The sequence below is a fragment of the Crocodylus siamensis genome, chromosome 3 (genome assembly GCF_052110815.1).
Source record: "Crocodylus siamensis isolate JL-2025a chromosome 3, ASM5211081v1, whole genome shotgun sequence".
Lineage (NCBI taxonomy): Eukaryota > Metazoa > Chordata > Crocodylia > Crocodylidae > Crocodylus > Crocodylus siamensis.
Window position 1 is genome coordinate 143263421 of NC_143397.1, and position 18896 is coordinate 143282316.

The 18896-nt window shown below is 42.8% G+C and overlaps 1 protein-coding gene across 1 annotated transcript in view; it reads right to left on the minus strand.

The window, feature by feature from the left end:
• The window catches only part of GMDS (GDP-mannose 4,6-dehydratase), a 583437-nt gene that overhangs the window by 476591 nt on the left and 87950 nt on the right, over nucleotides 1-18896 (minus strand). Inside the window, exons 2-4 of the mRNA XM_090039384.1 lie at nucleotides 17982-18026; nucleotides 10054-10141; nucleotides 2069-2178 (exon numbers count right to left, since the gene is read on the minus strand). Of these exons, the coding sequence (XP_089895510.1) occupies nucleotides 2069-2178; nucleotides 10054-10141; nucleotides 17982-18026 (243 nt within the window). The remainder of the gene's footprint in view (nucleotides 1-2068; nucleotides 2179-10053; nucleotides 10142-17981; nucleotides 18027-18896) is intronic.

The window sequence follows — 18896 nt, forward strand, 5'->3', positions numbered from 1 at the left end:
TGAACAGACTACTGGTAGATAGAGAAGGATGAGCAAGTCAGAAGGTTGACAGTTAGGCCCCTGGTGCTCATTACATTTTCACTCAATTAACATATTTATGGTGCAGTTAACAGGAACATGGTACACATTCATCACATTTATGGGACCAAAATGTATCAGCCAGCTATAAAAAAATATCATGGCATCATATATTCAACATGTGGTAGGCATGCATGATCATCCTAATACCACCAATCAACTGACTATCAGCACTGGGACCTGGGCAGCTCCAGGTCTGGAACCTGGCTCAAGGCTGCAGTGGTCCTGATGCTGACAATCATTGATTGTCAGCATCAAGGTGAAGACTTGCCAGAACCTGGCACCTTAAAGAGCCTTCCCTGCAGAGCCCTCCCTTGAAAGCTCTTTAAGGCATCAAGTCTCAGCCAGCCTTGAGATATGGGGCAGCTCTGGGGTCTCAGACCCAGGATCTTCAGGATCAAACATGGACCAACCCTGGGTCTGAACCAGGATGAGGGCTGCCCAGTTCGAAATTCCACTGCTCAACTGAGGGTCAGGAGTCAGCACCAGCCAGCCCTGGAGTCTGAAACAAAGCCACCCCCTTCCCAGTTGATAGGATAAGGCTAGGGGCAGCTTGGGATCCCAAACTCAGCTGCCCCCTGCACTAATCTCCAGAGGATGTCACATACCTGTTTAAAAATGGGCATGCAGCTGGAGATGGGGAAGCTTCTCATCCCCAGCTGCATGTGCTGGTTTAAAGAGGTGCCTGATGCTAGCAGCATGAGATGGGGAAGTTCCCTCCACCCCAGTTATGAGCCATGTAACTCTAACCAGGAATGTGTAATTCAGCATGAGAAAGTTTTCCCCATCCCCAGCTGCATGTACCCCTTAAAAAAAAAAAAAAAAAAAAAAAAAAAAAAGGGTAACTAGCATGAGCAACCAGGGTTGGGGAAGAATTCCCATCTCCCACTATTAGCATTGGGTGCCTCTTTAAACCAACATGGGCAGTAGGGGATCAGGGAGCTCTCCAACCCCCACTTGTACCAAATCGGGGGCACCCTAAGCTCAACAAGTGATGTTAAGCTTATGGGCAACCATGGAACTCAAAAAGCTCAGGTGAACATTCAGCCAAAGCTCCTAGCTGCACACCCACTTTAAAAGGTCCTCAGGGAAAGGCTCCCCAGTGTTGGGCTCACTGTGCCCCAGATGTTTAGAAGTGGATGTGTAGGTGAGAGTCCCAACTGTACACCTGCTTTTTTATGTTCCCAGGAACCTGTGGAAGTGGCTTGTGAGGAGCACTCAGCCCCCTTAGCTGCTGCTTCTACATGCACAGGGGTGTGGGGAGGGGGTGCAGCGAAGGAGCAGAGAGTTTTGGGCTCCCCAAATGCAGGTGTCCCTGCCTAGAACTGGCAATTGGCAGTTGTGCAATTGGGATGCGAGTTATTTTATGCCCCATTCCCAGAACTATGCAACCTGCCATGTATGTCTGGCAAGGCAGGTCACACGAGTGAGGAATGGGGCATAAAATTCCTCAGGCCCAAAGTGCACAACTGCCTTACCATCTGCCAGCACCTTTAGAGGCTTGGGATGAGGGATGGTCTGGAAGTAAGTTTTTCTCCCCAAAGGCCTCCAACTAGAATTTGGAACACTCAGCTAATTAAGACTTTTTTTCCCTTCAAGTTCATGCACATCCCTAGTATAAATGATCGTATGTGCCAGCTAAAAATAAAGTCTATTTTTAAATCCTGTTTTGGTTTAGATACAAGCCTGCTGCTGTTCCCTTAGGGTTTATTTGCAGAACATCTTGCACCTGCAATTTTGCTTCTAATGACAAAGAAATTATACAAAAATTGAGGATTGTGTTGGCAATGTTGATTTCCCTTCATCTATAAAGAAGGATGGGATTTAATTATGCATTCAGTACTGAAAGTGGATCAGAACACAGCATCATGGCAAGTCCTAAATGATTTAAAGCAAGTGGTCAGATATTGAAAACTGCAAAACACTAAAAATCAGTGACAGTCACACAAGTCACAAACCATTCAAAAGGAAAACAACAAAAGCTTCTTACTTTGACATGGCTCTGGGCTCCCAGGTTGTAAATTTCAGTAGGCTTCACTTCGTTAATTATCTTCACTAAGCAAGTACTGTCAGTGAGATCCCCATAGTGCAGCTTCATATCTTTAGATTGAGAATATACAATTAGACCAAAGAAAGTAATACTTGCTACAATTCTCAAAACCATAAGATCCTACTATTTTAAAGTCCAATCCATTAATTGGGTAACAAAATCACTAAATAAGAATTAATATTTTAAAAAGTTTTCTTTACAAGAGTTGCATATACAATGGTGAATTTATTGTTCTTAACATTTGATTTAATTGGGAATGAGTACTTTTGCACTTCATCAAAAATGGAATACAAGTTTCCCCTCACTTTATGCAGGTTCTGTATGTGTGAATTCGCTCTTATGTGATGATCCTTTTTATACCAAAAATTTGTTTTATGCAAGGTAAATTCACTCTTATGGAATTGGTGTGGTGGAAGACCGCAGTCAGCCGCTTTGTGTGGTACACTGTGGGAGTGACACACACCAAAATATAGTCTCCTGTGTGAATCTGTGCTCCTTGCTTGTTGCCTGCGACATGTGTCTCTATAGTTGCCATCCCCATTATGGCTTCTAAGCATTGCATTAGCTTATCTCCTACCCCTCTCCCTGGTTCATCAACGAAGTGCAAGAGAGCTTCACTAACACCTTTCACTACCCTCTCTTCACACTGACTAAACATTCACCTCCACCCTGTGCTGTCTGCTGTTTGTGAGTACCAAAATTATCTTGTAAAAATGGTAGAAATGGGTCTGGGGGTCAGTACAGTCATGGTCTTGGAACGTATCCCTATTTGTTACATTGTAAAGTGGGCTCCCTTTATGCAAATTCAAGTTCTGCGCTGTTTTCCAGGAACACATATACAGCATAAAGTAAGGGAAACCTGTATATAAAAACTGAGCAGTTGCTCTTCAATTTTAACACAAAACTATTTAGTTTGTATTTTTAACATTTAAACTGCAATATTTCTAATTAAGTGGATTTGGGGCTTTGCTTTTTACATTTTTTAAAAAACCCCAAAACATAGCCAAAATTTAAGTCACCACTAAAGAGTTTTTGACAGAGGGCCATGCTACACATTCAAATTAAAGCTGGAAAGAAATCAACTACAGAATTGTTACACATTTTCAAGCACTAATTTTATAGCTAGTTAACTCTTTTTATAGTCGGATAGTCATTTTTATTGTGTGATGATTACTTTGTACATGTTTCTGGTTAAGCTATTTTGTGCAATTAAACCACTTGGTGCTTGAGAAGCAGGACTGGAATCAAAGATATGCTGTGGGACCCTAGGGCAGCTTCCTTTTTTCAATAAAATAACTCCACTGAGATTTTGGCATGCAAGAGAAAAGGGAGGGTACCCAAGGAGTTGGGGCAGGGCAGGAGCCAAGTGGTTAGCAGGGGTCATGACAGCCACCTCTGGGGCTTGGTCCTGTCAGTGATAAAGTAAAACAGGTTTATTACTGTGACAGGACCAGGCCCCAGGGGTGGCCATCATGACCCTGGTGGCCACTCAGATGAGCTCCGATCACTTACAGCAAAAAATCTTCACATGGATAATGACAAGAGACAAGTTCTTTATTAGTAACTGGAGTTTTTCTAGATGTTTTAATCTGCACACATTTTTGCACCCCACCCTCTTGGACAGAACTGCATGCAGTATTAGATTCTGCAGCTGAAAAAAACTGAGGAGCAGGAAGTGCACACTGTCCTTTATTTCTTTGCAAGCCACAAGACAGGGCAGTGCTGTGGTGCACCTCACAGGTACTCCCAAGGCAAAAGAAATGTCTAATTGAGTGTTTCAGGCACACAGAAAACCCCAGTGAGAATGGACAAAGCACCTCAAAGAACTCTGTTACCAGTAATCTCTGTTCCTCACTATGAGCTACGCAAGTAAATTTACACTAACACTGAAGACAGGGCTATTAGGAGGAAGACATTAATTTGATCAAAGCTAGAGCTACAGCTGGAAATTAGAATTCCAGGTTCCTGCAAAGGGCAATCAGCCAATAGCCTACGCGTCTGTCACTTCTCTTAGCTACGAATAATGTCTTTCATCATCCATGTAAAAAAAAATGGTGCATGCAGCCCAGTGTTACATTTTCTGTGAGAAAATTCTCAAAATCCAAATCAGAGCTGTTACTGCAAGCTTAACATTCATTACCACCCCGCCCCTTACACTGGAAAGATGGTCATGTCAATATAATTTAATGCCACAATATAGCAAAAAGTACCAACTTTGTCCCTGTAGCACACTGGGTTACCAGGGGTAGCTGTAATTCCCCCAGGTGGCTTTACAACTATGCTCCACTCTGTCCATAGGCTGCCTTCCCTTCTGTCTCACCCATCACGCCTTGATGTAATAACAGGATTAAAAGGAAGGGTGCCCATGGGTCTTAGCGTGGGCTCCAATCCAACTGAATCCCCACTGGGGTTCCCTGGCACCCTACTGGTTTCAACTACGCTACTCCCAAGCTCCTCGCCAGGCCTCTTTTGACCCTGCCACTGCAGGGCCCCTATAGCCTTGAAGGCTAATTGCATGTCTCCATTCCTCCGCTATACCACACCTCAAGCCTTGTGGGTGCTGCTGTATCGTTACTCTCCTGCTGGGGCTTCAGCCTCCTTGACTGCCACTGCCCCTTTCCCTCTTAATTAGACCTTCTAAGCCCAGGCACACTGTCCTGGGCCTGGTTTTGAGGCACCAGATGTGGTCCAGCTCTCTTGGGCACCAGACTCCTGGCCCCTGTCTGGCTGCTCCCCTCTCAGGCACTGGGCCCCGGCCCCCATCTGGCTTTGTGGCCCCATGCTCTGCCTCGCTCTGTGCTCAACATTTGTTTGAGTCCTGGCAGGACTCGAGACAATTGCATGCCCCTCAGGTACTAATGGGGCCTCTCTATATTGCCCCTTATGGTCCCAACCCAAACCACTAGTGCTAAACTGCAACCTAAACAGCAAGCCTCTGGGCTATAATACAAACAGTCCCCTCTGGACCTACCAACACAGACACTTTAAGAGGGAAAACTTTCCCTTACCTTTTGTGCCAGAATAGCTTCCCAGTTCTCCAAAAGCCTCACTGGGGATCCACAGACAGCACAGCAGTCTCTACCTACAGCATTCTCTGCTAGGCCCCCTGGCCACAAACTGTTACCCCTGTGGCTTGCAGGGCTAGATTAGTTTGCTAGTTAGGGCCCCAGTCTTATGTGTCTTCTAATTGGCCTCATTGCCCAGTTATTATGGTGACCTGCAGCAGCTGAGGCCCAGACAGGGAGCTCTGCCTGGCTGCAGAGCTCCCTCTCTGGGCTGCTTCTGTCATAAAGGAACAGAAATCTCCAGGCTGTCTGCATTTAGAAAGAGATCAGCCTTGACACTACTGGCTGTGCCAAACTACAAGATCCCTCTTCTGTTCCTCCATTGAGATCAGTAGGCAACCAGCAGCACCTTCCAGATGAGTAAATGGCCTGATACTAACTAACAGCACCTGCAGAGTCAGCTAAGCACCCACTCAGGAGAAGAGGAGCTGGGCAGTTCAGCTCCAGCAGCAACAGGCACTCAGCTGACTTGGCAGGCACTGCTGTCTGTCCACCCAGTTCAGCTCAAAAAACAAGAGCGGCCAGGAAGCTTGGCTCAACCTGTGAAATGCAAGTCAACTGAAGGATGAAACGGCCCAAACTCTTCTCAAGTGAGTGGGCCCTTCAGCTGACTCAGCAGATGTCACTGTCTGCCCACCTAAGTTGCGAAGGGGGGCCATGCAGCTCACATGATTGGGCCTTCTGCTCATTTAAAACACATATTTCAATTTCCAAGAGTTAGTTTTCTTGGGAGGAGCAGGGAAGGTGCGTATTCTATTTGAACGTGGCAATAGCCTACTAATCTTTGTTCATAGTCAACCAGCAAAAACCTGAAAAAAATATCCTTGGTGACAATCTTTAAGACACTTTATAGTTTTTCAAGTCTAGGTTCTGCATTCTACTCTGGATTTGTGTGCAGGGCAGAGGTGGGCTGTGACTCTGTGTGCCCTCTGCCCAAGGAGCCATGCATTGGCTGTATCGTGTGTCTGCTGCCTGGCCAATGGCAGAAGGTACAGCATGGCACTGCATGGCTCCTGGGCCAACAACAGCAGGGCACAGAGCCCTGAGCCACACAGCCTGCCTCCAGCCTGGGCACAAATGTGGGGCACACATGCCTCCTCCAGGGGTGTGTACAGTGGCAGGAGCCACCTTCCCCTCCTCTCCCACTGCTGCCATGGTGCTGCCCTGCTGCTCGGGGGGGGGGGGTGAGTGGGGGAGGGGGGAGGCACGGTGTGTGCCACCAGGGCAGGGTGGGGCTCACAGTAGCCACAATGAGCTTCTCTGCCTGGCCCCGCCATGCCCGCCAGGCTGTGGAGGCCCCAAAAGGTGGGCGGCAGGGTCACCCTAGAAAAAACTAGGATCCCCTGCCAACAGCACAGCGGCTAGGACACAGCTGTTGCTGGGAGCTGCTCCCAGCTCCCAAAGCCCAAAGTCAGGTAGGTGGGTGGCATTTATAGTGGCGTTTCATTTTAATTGTGGAAAAAACACAGATTTGAGGGGTTTTAAATCAGAAAATTTGCAATTTTTTTTTTTATTATCACGAGAATTTGTGAGATTTGTGACTAAGTAGAGAAAACTAGGATTCCCTGCCAACAGCATAGCAGTTAGGACACAGCTGTTGCTGGGAGCTGCTCCCAAAGCCCTTTGACTGGGAGGAGGTTAGGAAGAAGCAAGCCCAGCCAGACAACACAGTCTACCTGAAGCCCTGCCCTGGGAGGGACAGGGCACCTGCAAATCAGCATCTAACTGCTTAGCTAATGAGCATTACGCCACTCCCTATTTTCCTCTAGCTATGGGTACTAGTCCCCTTGCCCCTCCTCCATCCCCACCCCTTCCTTTCCTTCTGCCTGCCCTGCTGCCTTCTGATTTTTGCCAGGGCACCACACAGCTTCCCTTCCCCTGTTCCCTGTCAGACTGCTCATTTGCAGCTAAAGGATAACTGGTAAACTAACTATTTATCTTATCAGGTAAACATGTAACCTTTGATATCCCTAGTCATGACACCTGAACTTTATTACAAGTCACTATAACACAAACTAACCATGCATTTTGGAAACTGTCTTCAAGGTTTGCTGAAGTTCACTTTCTTTCTGGATGGGAAACATGGCAATTAATGTTGCCACTTCTCGTTGAGACACCAAATCTCTGGCCCCATAAGTTGCCCTGTGGGCTGGATCAGAAACGCAGAGCCATGTGACCTTGCAGATCTGCCCACAGGCCTGGAAATCAGGCAGTGAGAGGAGCAGAGGCTGCTGTGACTCTGTGAACATGCAGTTAATGATGCTGCTGCGAAATTTCTGGACTCATGGGCTGCTTCATGTGACAGATGACATAGCTCCATGCTCTGGATTTGGCCTGTGGACCAGCCCCATAACATCAGAAGAGTGTGATACTCCAGCCTTAGGCCCATCCTCCCATCACTGTTGCAGTACTACACAATGAGCTAGACTACATACAACAGACTTTTCCAGATTGAATGGTTCTGTTTTGGAGATCTCAAGTTCAGATTTGCTCCCTACTTCAGCCTGCTTATAATAAGGCCTCTAAATTCTGCAACACTTCTTGAAAGATGCACTATTTGGGATAAGAGATAAAACACATTATTTGAGGAAAAGGCATGTTTTATAATACTAAGCTAAATCAGAAAAATCTTCATTTGAAATGGTGTTCCTGTGTACACATATCTATAAAATGCACAAACCTTTGGACTTGTACCAATTTATATAAATACATCTCTCTCCAGTCCATTAGTCTTCTTACTATGCAATGGCTGTAGGCTCTACTCTGGGCATGTAGTTGCAACCTAGTCAGGCTTGCTAAATTTTATAAATGTTATTGCCTGCCTCTGGAGACATCTTCCCTTGCAGTATTCAAACATAAATTAGTTCTTCCTGGAAAGAATGCTTAGGGTATCCACACAGCTTTTAAAAACCAATGAGAACAGAAGTACCCAATTGCTTCTTCACTTCCTCCAGTACTGCCTGGGGACCCATTGTTCCAATACAGTTACCATAGAACAGTCTTTCCTCATTCTGCTTCTGAATCCTCCATCTCATATGCAGATAGTAACCGTTCCACAATTAGAGGGCAATAATTGTAAGGAAGAATGTGAAGAATGGCATCTATTTCCACTTGCTCTATTTTTTCCTCCATTTCATATTTCCAAGAATGTATTCCAAGGACCACAGGTTTGCTTAGCTTCTTTTGGTTTACTTCACTATGAGTTTCCAATTATAGTAGACCAAATTCTTTTATTGTCTTGGCTGGAAACATTAAGAAGGGCAATCTTCAGGAAGGTAGTGTAACAACTGTTTTGTGGAGGGCTACTTATGCAGGTTGGTCTTTTATTCAAATAATACTCCACTATGAAATAGCAGAGCCATCCACATTGGGTATCTTTGAACACTGCTGTCCTTGTCACAAATTAAAAATTTTAAAAATAAGCACCAGCAAAAATGTTGTAGATATATATCTTGTGTCATGTTCTACATAGTTTGACAAACCTGGCTGTCATTAAACCATCCAGGGGGTCAGATACCAAAGACAAGGCCCTTTAAGTGACTGAGTTTTTCCACCAGGCTGGAAATGCCTGATTCCAATTTCATTATTCTGATATAAACTGTGCAAGCTTAGTGTACACCTGTAACAATTTTTCACACCTCTTAAATAGGAATGGCTTCGGCTTTCTGACCAAAAAAACAGAGACAAGCCGCAGGTATATAGAATTCTGCCTCTGACCTGCACACAGCATTCAACCTGCCATTGGCATTCAAATTGCAGAGCAATGGCATAGCTAGTGGGATACCCAGATTGAAACACTGTTTCAAAAAGTAGGTGCATATCCAATGGAAGGCTGAGATGGGGCTGTCTTCATATTCAGTTCTTCCCACTGTAACAAATCAATCATGTCTTATTAATGCCAAGTCAGTTATTGCTTTTTCATATAGACCCCTCTGTCAGACTCTGGAAGATTTAACCATAGAAGCTGATTTGAGGAAAAAAGGTGATGCAGTACTGAGAGACTCACCCAAAGTATCTGACAACATAACTCAAAGCATTTCATTTCCTAAATCTCAGTGTCAAAAATATCCACTCCAAAAGATAAAGACCAAATCTTTTACTGAAATCTATAAGATGCAGATGTTAGCAGTTACAAGGTACAGCTAAACTAATATGAGCATTTCCAGAGTATTTCATCAGTCACCAGGACTAGGCTGTGGTACAGTTGAGCCCCTGAAACTGCAAAGAAAGGTCACAAAGACAAACAGATGTAAGGAAGTAATACTATATTACTTCTGGAAAGAAATACTGAATAGAACCAGAGAAAAATTAATTGGATCCTTCATTTTAGGATCTAAATTCAAGTGATCTACAGTTAAAATGACCGTCTTCTATACTGGCTCAATGCCGTTTCACATCATCAGCTGCTCAAAGCTTTCCCAATCTGCAGCTTCTTGCAGGACCTACCCGTTATTTTTTTCTGAACCAGTGAACTCTTTGTAGATTACATCAATATTTGCATAAAATATAAAATACCATCGCCTTCCCAGTTCAATTAAAATGGACTTGAAGATTTATATCTGCATGTATTTTACCTCATACCATGGAGGAGCACACATAATAACTATACCACATTTTGATCAGAAAAAAACATACTGCTTCCATTTCTCACTGAGGTAGAGACAGAAAGTCAGAAGGAATGCTTGCTTGGTTAATGGAAGTTTTACTATTATCTTCAGTCTTGATTGGGTAGGATGGAAGCTTTAGAATCACAATTGTTTGTTAGGTTTTATATACCTCTGGCAGGGGAAGGCATCCTGTGAAAAAAAAATCATGAAAAAACTGAGACAGAAATAATATGTTACAAAAACAGAGCCTTACTTCCTTCGATATGAGCCTGTGGGTTCTTATAGAGATGCTCAATCCGGCCTGTGTTGAAAGAGCTAGATCTGCGAACAATTCCATGCACCTATAGTTTAAAGTGGAAGAAGAATGTAAAATTAAATGGGATTTTAGATGCCTCCGTGCATAACTCTGAACATCCTTGTTAAAACATTTTCTCTAGTGAAACTGCTCAAACCAACCCTCTATTTATTTATGTTATTGGGATTATCACAAGGAAAGCTTTGATTTTGATTGGTAGCACCTTTGAAAGCCTCCTAGAACAAAAAAGTAGCAATTAATAAGCACAGTTAATTTGCTCATTAGACGGATCTAATTCTGTTTGCCAACCCCTCTCTTCCCAAATCCACAAATCCTGATATCAGATACTGATTGCTGACAGGCATCTCTCTCTATTCTTAATTGAAGGTGGACAGCATGTAGCAATATTAAACACAAATACAAATTCGTCAGTGGCTCAGCACAAAGTATTTTGTGATGAGTTCTTTGATGATCCATCCTTCTGCCAATATGTTAAATGTTTCACATCCTCTCCTATTAATACCCCTGCATATCATTCCTGGGCCCAAACACCGCCATTGCATTGTGCAGACATTCAATAAACACTGTCAATTGCTCTAGAGAACTTGTACATTGAAAGTGCAGAAACAAGCAGACAAAACAGGACCTTGTTCATAACTCAAGAGTCAGTGTTCTGAGATAACATATAAAAAAACACAGGGCAGCTCAGACTTAACTTGAGAGTGGGAATTTCCTTGATAAATAGGTCTGTGAAAAAAATTAAATACTTGGAATAAAAACGAGAGCTTGCATGATGCAAAAGAAAAGCCTGTTTGTGCTAATACATTAGAGAATCTGTTCAAAAACTGATCCCATTTCCTCCTTATGCAAGATACTCCTTTCTCTGTTGCCAAGATTTATGTTAGTTTAAGTCACCAGCTGCACAAGTGGAAGTTTAAACTAAAACACCTGACTCATTCCAGGTATTTCTGAAGCTATCCCTCACAATTTGTTGCATCAAACTTGCTTGTAGGTTTCTTTTTGCTCTTGTCATCCCCATAGCAATTAACATGTGCCCAAGAGCACAGACAAAGTTTCTGGATTAGAAAGGCTGACTCTACATGCAAGAGACTCCTTGTATTCTCGCTAAAGTAAATAAAGACTGACTTTAGTGAAGAATATTCACTATACTCAAAACTGAGTCAGGCAACCAAAGCTGTACATGTTATCTTTCAGGGCTTTAAGATGTTTTAATCTGTTTAATCACTCCCTGCCCTAAAATTGTAGCCATAAATCCTATCTTAAAAAAATAAAAAAAAGAGCTGGCCCCTCCCCCCCTGCTCCCTGGCTGGAGCTCTGGCAGAGACTTGCAGGCATGGCAGTGTCCACTTGGCTTCCCCGTGTCCCCATCTCCCCTCACCTTCACCACTTGCTACTTAAGCAGGAATCCCTTTCTCTCACAACATGGACTGTAGGCAGAATGTGGTATGCTAGCTAATGCCGAGATGTCTGCGTAAGGCAGATAGGACAGTGTTTGCTTAGGGCTTTTTGGAGCTAATCAACAGGTCAGCTGGTAAGGTCCCTGAATTCCTTCCTTTGGAAAAAGTATTCAAGAAGAGTGTGCTAAATGCTGATAACAGAGCTGACAAATGTTCTGTTATCAAGGGAGGGGCCTAATCATAACATCCTGCTGAGGCCTCACCACACCCCTCCACTGCCATCAGCTCAAGAACTGTAAAAGGGAAGGGAGGGCTGCTCTAGTGCCCCACCCCAGCTTCTAGCCTGAGCCACTGCAGGCATGTGCCAGCATTTTTTCAGACCAGAGGGGATGTCTGTGTGGTTACAAAGTGACTTAGCCTAGCCAGCCAGGTTAGACTAAGCTGCAAAGATTGAAACAATTCAGGCTCAGGCTTTTTGAATGTCTTTCCCTAGCCCTAGAGATTAACTAATAACATTACATGACAAATCCCTTCCTTCCCTTCCTGGTTTCTCTATTCAAATCATTCTCTCCATTTTATACACCGCTCTATACATGTTCTCTCATATAAATCTGATGAGGTGATCTTAGTTATCTACTTTGGTTAGTCTAAGGTACAAATCTACCCTGCCTTCTAAATGCCTGTAGCATAATGAAGGAAATATTGCATGCGTTTGCAACATAAGAATTCATGTTCCACTAATTCTGTAGGTGCAGCAGAATTATTTTAATGAAATCCTTAAAAGAATACAGAGCCATAACTAAAAGGCTTTAAAAAACATTGGAAACATTGTTATAGTGTAATCCAAATATTTTTTTAAACCAGGAAAGTAACGAACTTTGAATTCCAAAAACATAATATTTTAAGGAGGAAAAAATGATCAAGTTAACTGAATCATTCTACCACTATTTCTGAAACTAAAATATTCTGACTTGAAATCCTGATGATCGACATTGTCAGCTCTTGATTATTTGATTCAGAATTGAGTTATGCTTAAGTTCATGTTTATACAAATCATAGACCAACAGTCAAATACTGGCAGCTCAAAGCTTGATGAAAGACTGTACTTCCAGGAGTTTTTTGTCAGCTGACTGACTAGGATGCAGCTAACCACTGAGATGTGCTAAATGCAAACATCACATAGCTTCATAAAGTTCCAGCAAATAAACAGATAGAGAGTCTCTTGCATCCTGTGATAACAAGAAAACACAAACTCAGCTTCCCCCCTCTCCCCCTTTTTGGTATGTGTATGCCAGAGAAAGAAAACCTGTCAAATGCTTAATCCATGCAAGAAAGTATTACTGTAAGAGCTGATGAAAGCTGCCTTTGTTTGCTTGCAAGACAGGTGAAATACAAACTTTGTGACAAGCCAAACTGCATGCAAACTGGATAATCCAGTCAAGAATGCAAGATTAGTGGATTTCTCTCAACAGGGGTTGAGGGTTTTTTTAAAACCAGAAATATAAATTACAGCTGATTTTTGTGCTAAGGTTAGTTACCTCTGTATTTTAAGTCAGTAAATTTCAATTAAAATGACTTAAATTTTACTTTTTTGAAAAAATGGAACATCCAACTGACCAAAGCTACAGTGAACTTCAAAAAAATTTAATGCTGAAAAGTGCGAAGTAATGCACACTAATAAACAGTCTGACTTATGTATGTCTAGCATTACACTCTTAAGTGACTGTGACCAATGAGAAAACAAATCACTGAGGCAGTCCAATAGTTTATATTATTCAATTATGTAAAAATAATGCAACAGCCTGTAAAAGAATAATATTCATCCTATTGTAAGTGAAATTCCTACTAGCCAAAGTTGATTCATGAAGTTATTCTAAGTCAATAAGAAATTTCCCAATGTGGAAACATAGCATACATTTATCATTCAATTGCCATGGGGATCTAATGTATTTATTAAGTGTGGGCAGCCAACTTGCTGTCTGCTCATACCAGCCATCACTGATTCACCTCTCTGTATTTGATCACCAGTTACCTACATTATTTCAGTGAAGGAAATATGGTACAAGGTTAGAAACCCTGCATCAAGCACAACTTCAGAAACAAACATTTAAAAAGTATACTTAAATTACAGTTTAAAACTTATAACCCTGTACAGAACACTGGGACATGTATGCTCTCCCTACCTATATTGTTTTTAAAGAGCATTTGCAAGGGCTAACCCTAGCAGGCTCTCCCACAGAAATATTCATTTGGTTCTATTTTCCAGTTTCTTTGCCCTCTACTACTATCCTCTACTACTTTCCTTTTTCCTCTTATGCTCTGCTCTACCCCTCTACTACTATCCTGTCCTCTGGCAATGGACTTACCAATGTTATTTCTTAATTGGGCAGTGACTGCAGAATTCTGGGCAAGGCTGAACTATTTAATGCCTTTTTAACTTCAGTCTTCACAAAGAGGGGCAAGCTACTAGATGAGTGCAGTCGGCAGCAAAGACAGGGAAAGAGACAAAAAGTCTAAAAGTAGTAGAAAAACAGGTCAGGGATTACTTAGAGGAGCTAGATGCTTTCAAGTTGGCAGGGCCAGTACCCTACGGCACTGAAGGAATTGGCTGAGGTAAATTCAGAGGTACTTGGCCATCTTCCGAGACTCATGGTGAAGTCCCAGATGACTGGAAAAAGCTAAATATACTATCTATCTTTAAGAAAGGTAAAAAGGAAGATATAAGGAACTACAGACCAGTCAGCCTGACTGCAATGCCTGGAAAGATCATGAAGCAGGTTCTCAAGGAAGCTATTGGAAAACACGCAGAGGAAAACAAAATTATCAGGAACAGCCAGCATAGATTCACCAAGAATTAGTTATCCCTGACCAATTTGACTTCCCTCTGTGATAAAGTGACAGGCTCTGTGGATGGGGAGGAAAGCAGCGGATACTATATACTGTGACAAAGTGGGGCTCCCCGCCTAGCCACAGTACTAGGTTCCCCACTTGCCATTGGGCATGCCCCCCACCTGACTCACCTGCCATACCTTGTTCTTAATTAATGAGGATGGTGATTAAGGCGAGAGGCTGCCCATTCATGCCCCAATGCCAGGGGGCACGATCTCCAGCTCCCCATCTTCCCTACACCGCAGCCCATGGCTCACAGATGGCATCCAGCTGTTACAGTGCTCCCAGCCTACCGCCTGAGTAAGCTTAGGCCACTCCATCAGGCCTCAGTCACATGCCCATTCACACCGCCCGCCTCTCTCTCAGGCCTCACACACTGTACCCTCTCTCACAGGGTCTCTTTCATACCTCAATGACTCATCCTGCCTTGCTCCCTCCTGGAGCAGACCCTTTAGGCCATAGGCTTAGCTAGTCCATCCCTTGGGTGGCAGACGTACCGTCTTTTGGGCCTCTCCTGTGACCCTCACCAGGACAGTGGCCAGCCAATTACCCAACCGCATCTAAGCTTACTCTGGCTCCTTCTCAGGGCAATTCTATATACATAAACATATAGGGCTTTCAGCTCTCTGGTCCCCCCCACCCCAATTGGGGCTCCACATCTCTGCCCCCCCTCACTTGGGGCAACAGGGCTTCCCTCCCTGGTGGGCTCAGGTGGCTATAGCTGTGGCTGGCCCCAGCTACCCTTCATCAGGGTCCTGCACACCACAGGGCTAAGGAGGCTGCAGCTGTGCCTGGTTCCAACTACCTCTGGTGTTACGTGACCCACCCGAAGGTGAGGGCTAGGGTTAAGGTGCCCCTACCCACCTTTCACTGGGGTGATAACTGGCCTGGCATTTCCTGGGAGCTCCCATGCCACTGAGAGCCTCACCAGGCCACCTGGGTGCAGTTTTAGGTCATGCCCAGGACCAGGAACCTCCAATCCATCCCCTACAGCTCCTGTCCTTACCTCCAAGTTGTTATGAAGCCTCACAGCCAGGCAATGTTGCTGCCTTGCCAGCCAGTAGGGAACTGAGCTGTTTATGTAGGCAGCCAGGGATCTAAAATGGCTGCCTCAATCAAGCACCTGCTGGCTGCTTGGCTCTGGTCTTAAAGTCGCAGGTACCCACAGTGCCCTGCCACACATCTTCCCCCTTCAAATGGTATTAAGGGAAGGTTTCCCCTGCTGCTTCTCCATAACAGGCTCCCCTTGGAGCCTGTGAGAGCCCTCAAGAAGCGAGCACTCACAAAGGTGCTCTGCCACATATACCTAGACTTTTGCAAGGCTTTTGACACTCTCTCATGACCTTCTCACTAACAAGCTAATGAGCACTGTAAGGTTGATATAACTGGTTGAATCATTATACTCAGCAAGCAGTCATCAATGGCTCAATGCCCAGTACAAAGGAGATATCAAGTGGGGTTCACAGAGATCTGTTCTGAGTTCAGTATTGTTTAATATCTTCATCAATGAATCCAATGATGGGATTGAATGTAAACTTAGCAAATTTGCAGATACTCCAAAGGGTAAGGCTACAATCCAAAATGACCTGGATATACCAGAGAAGTGGTCCACAACCAATCAGATGGGATTTGACAGGATAAGTGCAAAATCCTATACTTGGGACAGAATGATTGTATACACAAATAAATACAGATTGAGGAATGACTGGCTAGGCTGCTGTGCTGCAGAAAAGGATCTGGGGTTATAGAAGACCTTAAGGTGAATGAGAGCCAGGAGTGTGTTTTTGGTGCAAAAAGCTGGCAGCATATTGGGTTGTATTAAGAGGAGAGTCATTTGCAAACCAAGAGACCTGAATATTCTTTGTTCAGCACTGGTAAGGCCTGAAGGGCTGAATATTGTCCTTAAGGTTGCCATTGTCCTTCAGCTCTCCTTAAGGTTGCCATTGTCCTTCAGCTCATTCCAGCATACTTTTCTCATACACTTGGAAGACAGTAAATTTAGATTGAAGCAAACAAAGTAAATTTCTATCTCTGTAAGTTAAGAATGACTGTCATTATTCTGTATATCTGAATTAATATGACTAAGGGACTGTTTTCAACATGATAAACTACAGGTGCATCTAGTACTAGCCACATTATTTTCATAACTTATTTTGGGTCAGGGTGACATTTAAAAACTATGAATACAGTAGCATGACTTCAGCCATAGATTTAATATTAACTTTACCATTTACATGGTACTTTTCAGTTTCAAATTCCCCTATACATGTTTTCTCATCTGTTAAAAAATAGCTAATTTGAAGCTACTAACGGCGATAAGGACATTTTCATCAGGTTTTAGATCAGAAGGGAAATTTGAGACATCAGGCCAATCATATTTCATCTCAGATTTTATTTATGCAATATAAAACCTGAAAATACTGAATTTGTTACTATCCCTAGGCCAAGTAAGCAATATTGTCTCTCAATAGGTGTTCAAGCTCCAACATAAACACGTTAGTTTGTCTTTGTAATCATGCTGCAGGAGACAGATGGAACAATGCTTACAGAATAATGATCAAAACAATGTTTGCCAGGCAAAGGGCTAGGTGTTCTTGAGAAACCTGTCCCTCTCCCTTCTAGTATCCTAAAACTATGGGATACTTTCTACTGTGCAGGCAAACATCTGTGATTAGATATCCACAATAATGCCAAGCACTTGTGTATTGTATTGTAACTGTATGACCTTTGTAATGCCAACATGAAACAGAACTGTTCCGCTATATAATCCCTGGGATAAGCACAAGCCAGGAAGGCACATATATTTATTTTCTTTACACTTTGGTGCGTCAAAGTACAAGTTATTTGACAGCTAAAGCCAAAGCTTAAACTCAAGGCAGAGCTCACAAATGGATACTAGTGCAAACTTGACAACAGATACAACGTGACAAGTCTCAGGCATTTGGTTGTATTAAGTTTAGTAAATAAGCCTCATATTTTTAGCATGGAAGCAATAAATCTGAAGGGAAAAATATATTACAACAATACATTCATAAGTCTGGACTTCCATAAAGAAACCAGAATGCCTATTAGAAAGCAACGTCCAGGTTTATATTTTTAGTATGAGCCTGCCGTGGATTAGCATGATTTTTTTATTGCTTAGTGCAATTTCAAAATTTAAAAGTGACTTCATTGTGAGCAGGGTGTTTCTTTCTCCATCTCTCCCTCACCAAACCCCCCCTCTCTCCTTTTTTAATGTGGTATATTACATAATAAATAATGCTTTTTTTTTTCTTTTCTTTCTTTTTTTTTTTTTTTAAACAGTTTTGGCTGCACAGGTCACCACTTATCTGAGTTAGCGGAAGTGTGCAAAGCAGCTGTACCCAGAGGAGCTGAGAGAATCCTAGTGGACACAATGTGATAAATAGTACAATAAGCTGGCATGGATTACAAGCTGTGTTGCACATTCTTTTCTGGGAGTTTTGATTTGTTATCTAGGGTTGAGTGGAAAACATACACAGAGGAGGACAGCAAAGGAAGCTGGAGGTGGCTGTATCCAAATGATTCCATCAGTCTGCAGTTGGTTTTTGAGTCACTCACCTCATAGCCCTTTTCCAGCAGGAACTCAGCCAAGTAAGAGCCATCCTAAGAAAAAGAGCAAGAGACAGGAAAACATTAAGAATAAAGTGGGTAGCAAGTACCCAACTTGTAGGCCAAAAATCTTTAAAATATTTTGAATCATATTGGACTGGGCAAGAGCAAATTTCACTTTTAGTTACCACAAGTAATGTCACATGATTTTATTTGCACTTCCTCCTGAGATTTATGTGGTATATTTATTTAAGAGGACACCCATGCATATGTGCTATTATTTAATTTAAAACAGCAATCTAATACAAGATGAACCATCTTACAGCAAGTAACTTTCATGTACACAACTCAAAAATCTCCTGTCCCTCCTTTTCCATTGCCCACTCCAGTTTTCAAATACTTGAGTAGACAACTTACTCTGGGTATCATCAAATTTAGGCTATTTTGCACAGAGGAAAGGAGGGGGAAACTCTGAATCTGGGCAGCCAGAGTGCCCCACCAGCTGACCCAACAAGTTTTATAATGCAGCATTGAGCAGCAAGAACTGCTGATTGCATAAAACAGTATTCATTCTACATATTGTAATGGAAAAAGAATCAGGCATTTTATTTTCATGGTCTTTATCACTTCAGTCCCACAAAATGAGTCTGACAATCTCTATTCTGATGTACATACATGCGTATAAAAATTATGTTCCAGGTTTACGTATCGCTAGGCTCCCCTGTCTCTGCCTTTGAGTTTAATTATTAAAATCTTGTCAAATATTGAATGTGCTGGTTTGCATTTTCTGTGATGAATATTCTCTTATGTTCTTTATTGCAATTTGGATTATAGCATTCTATAAATCACATTATAAAAACTTATGAAACTTAGTACTATTGCAATGATAGCAAAAACTCTCCGTATAGAATATAATGTACCACA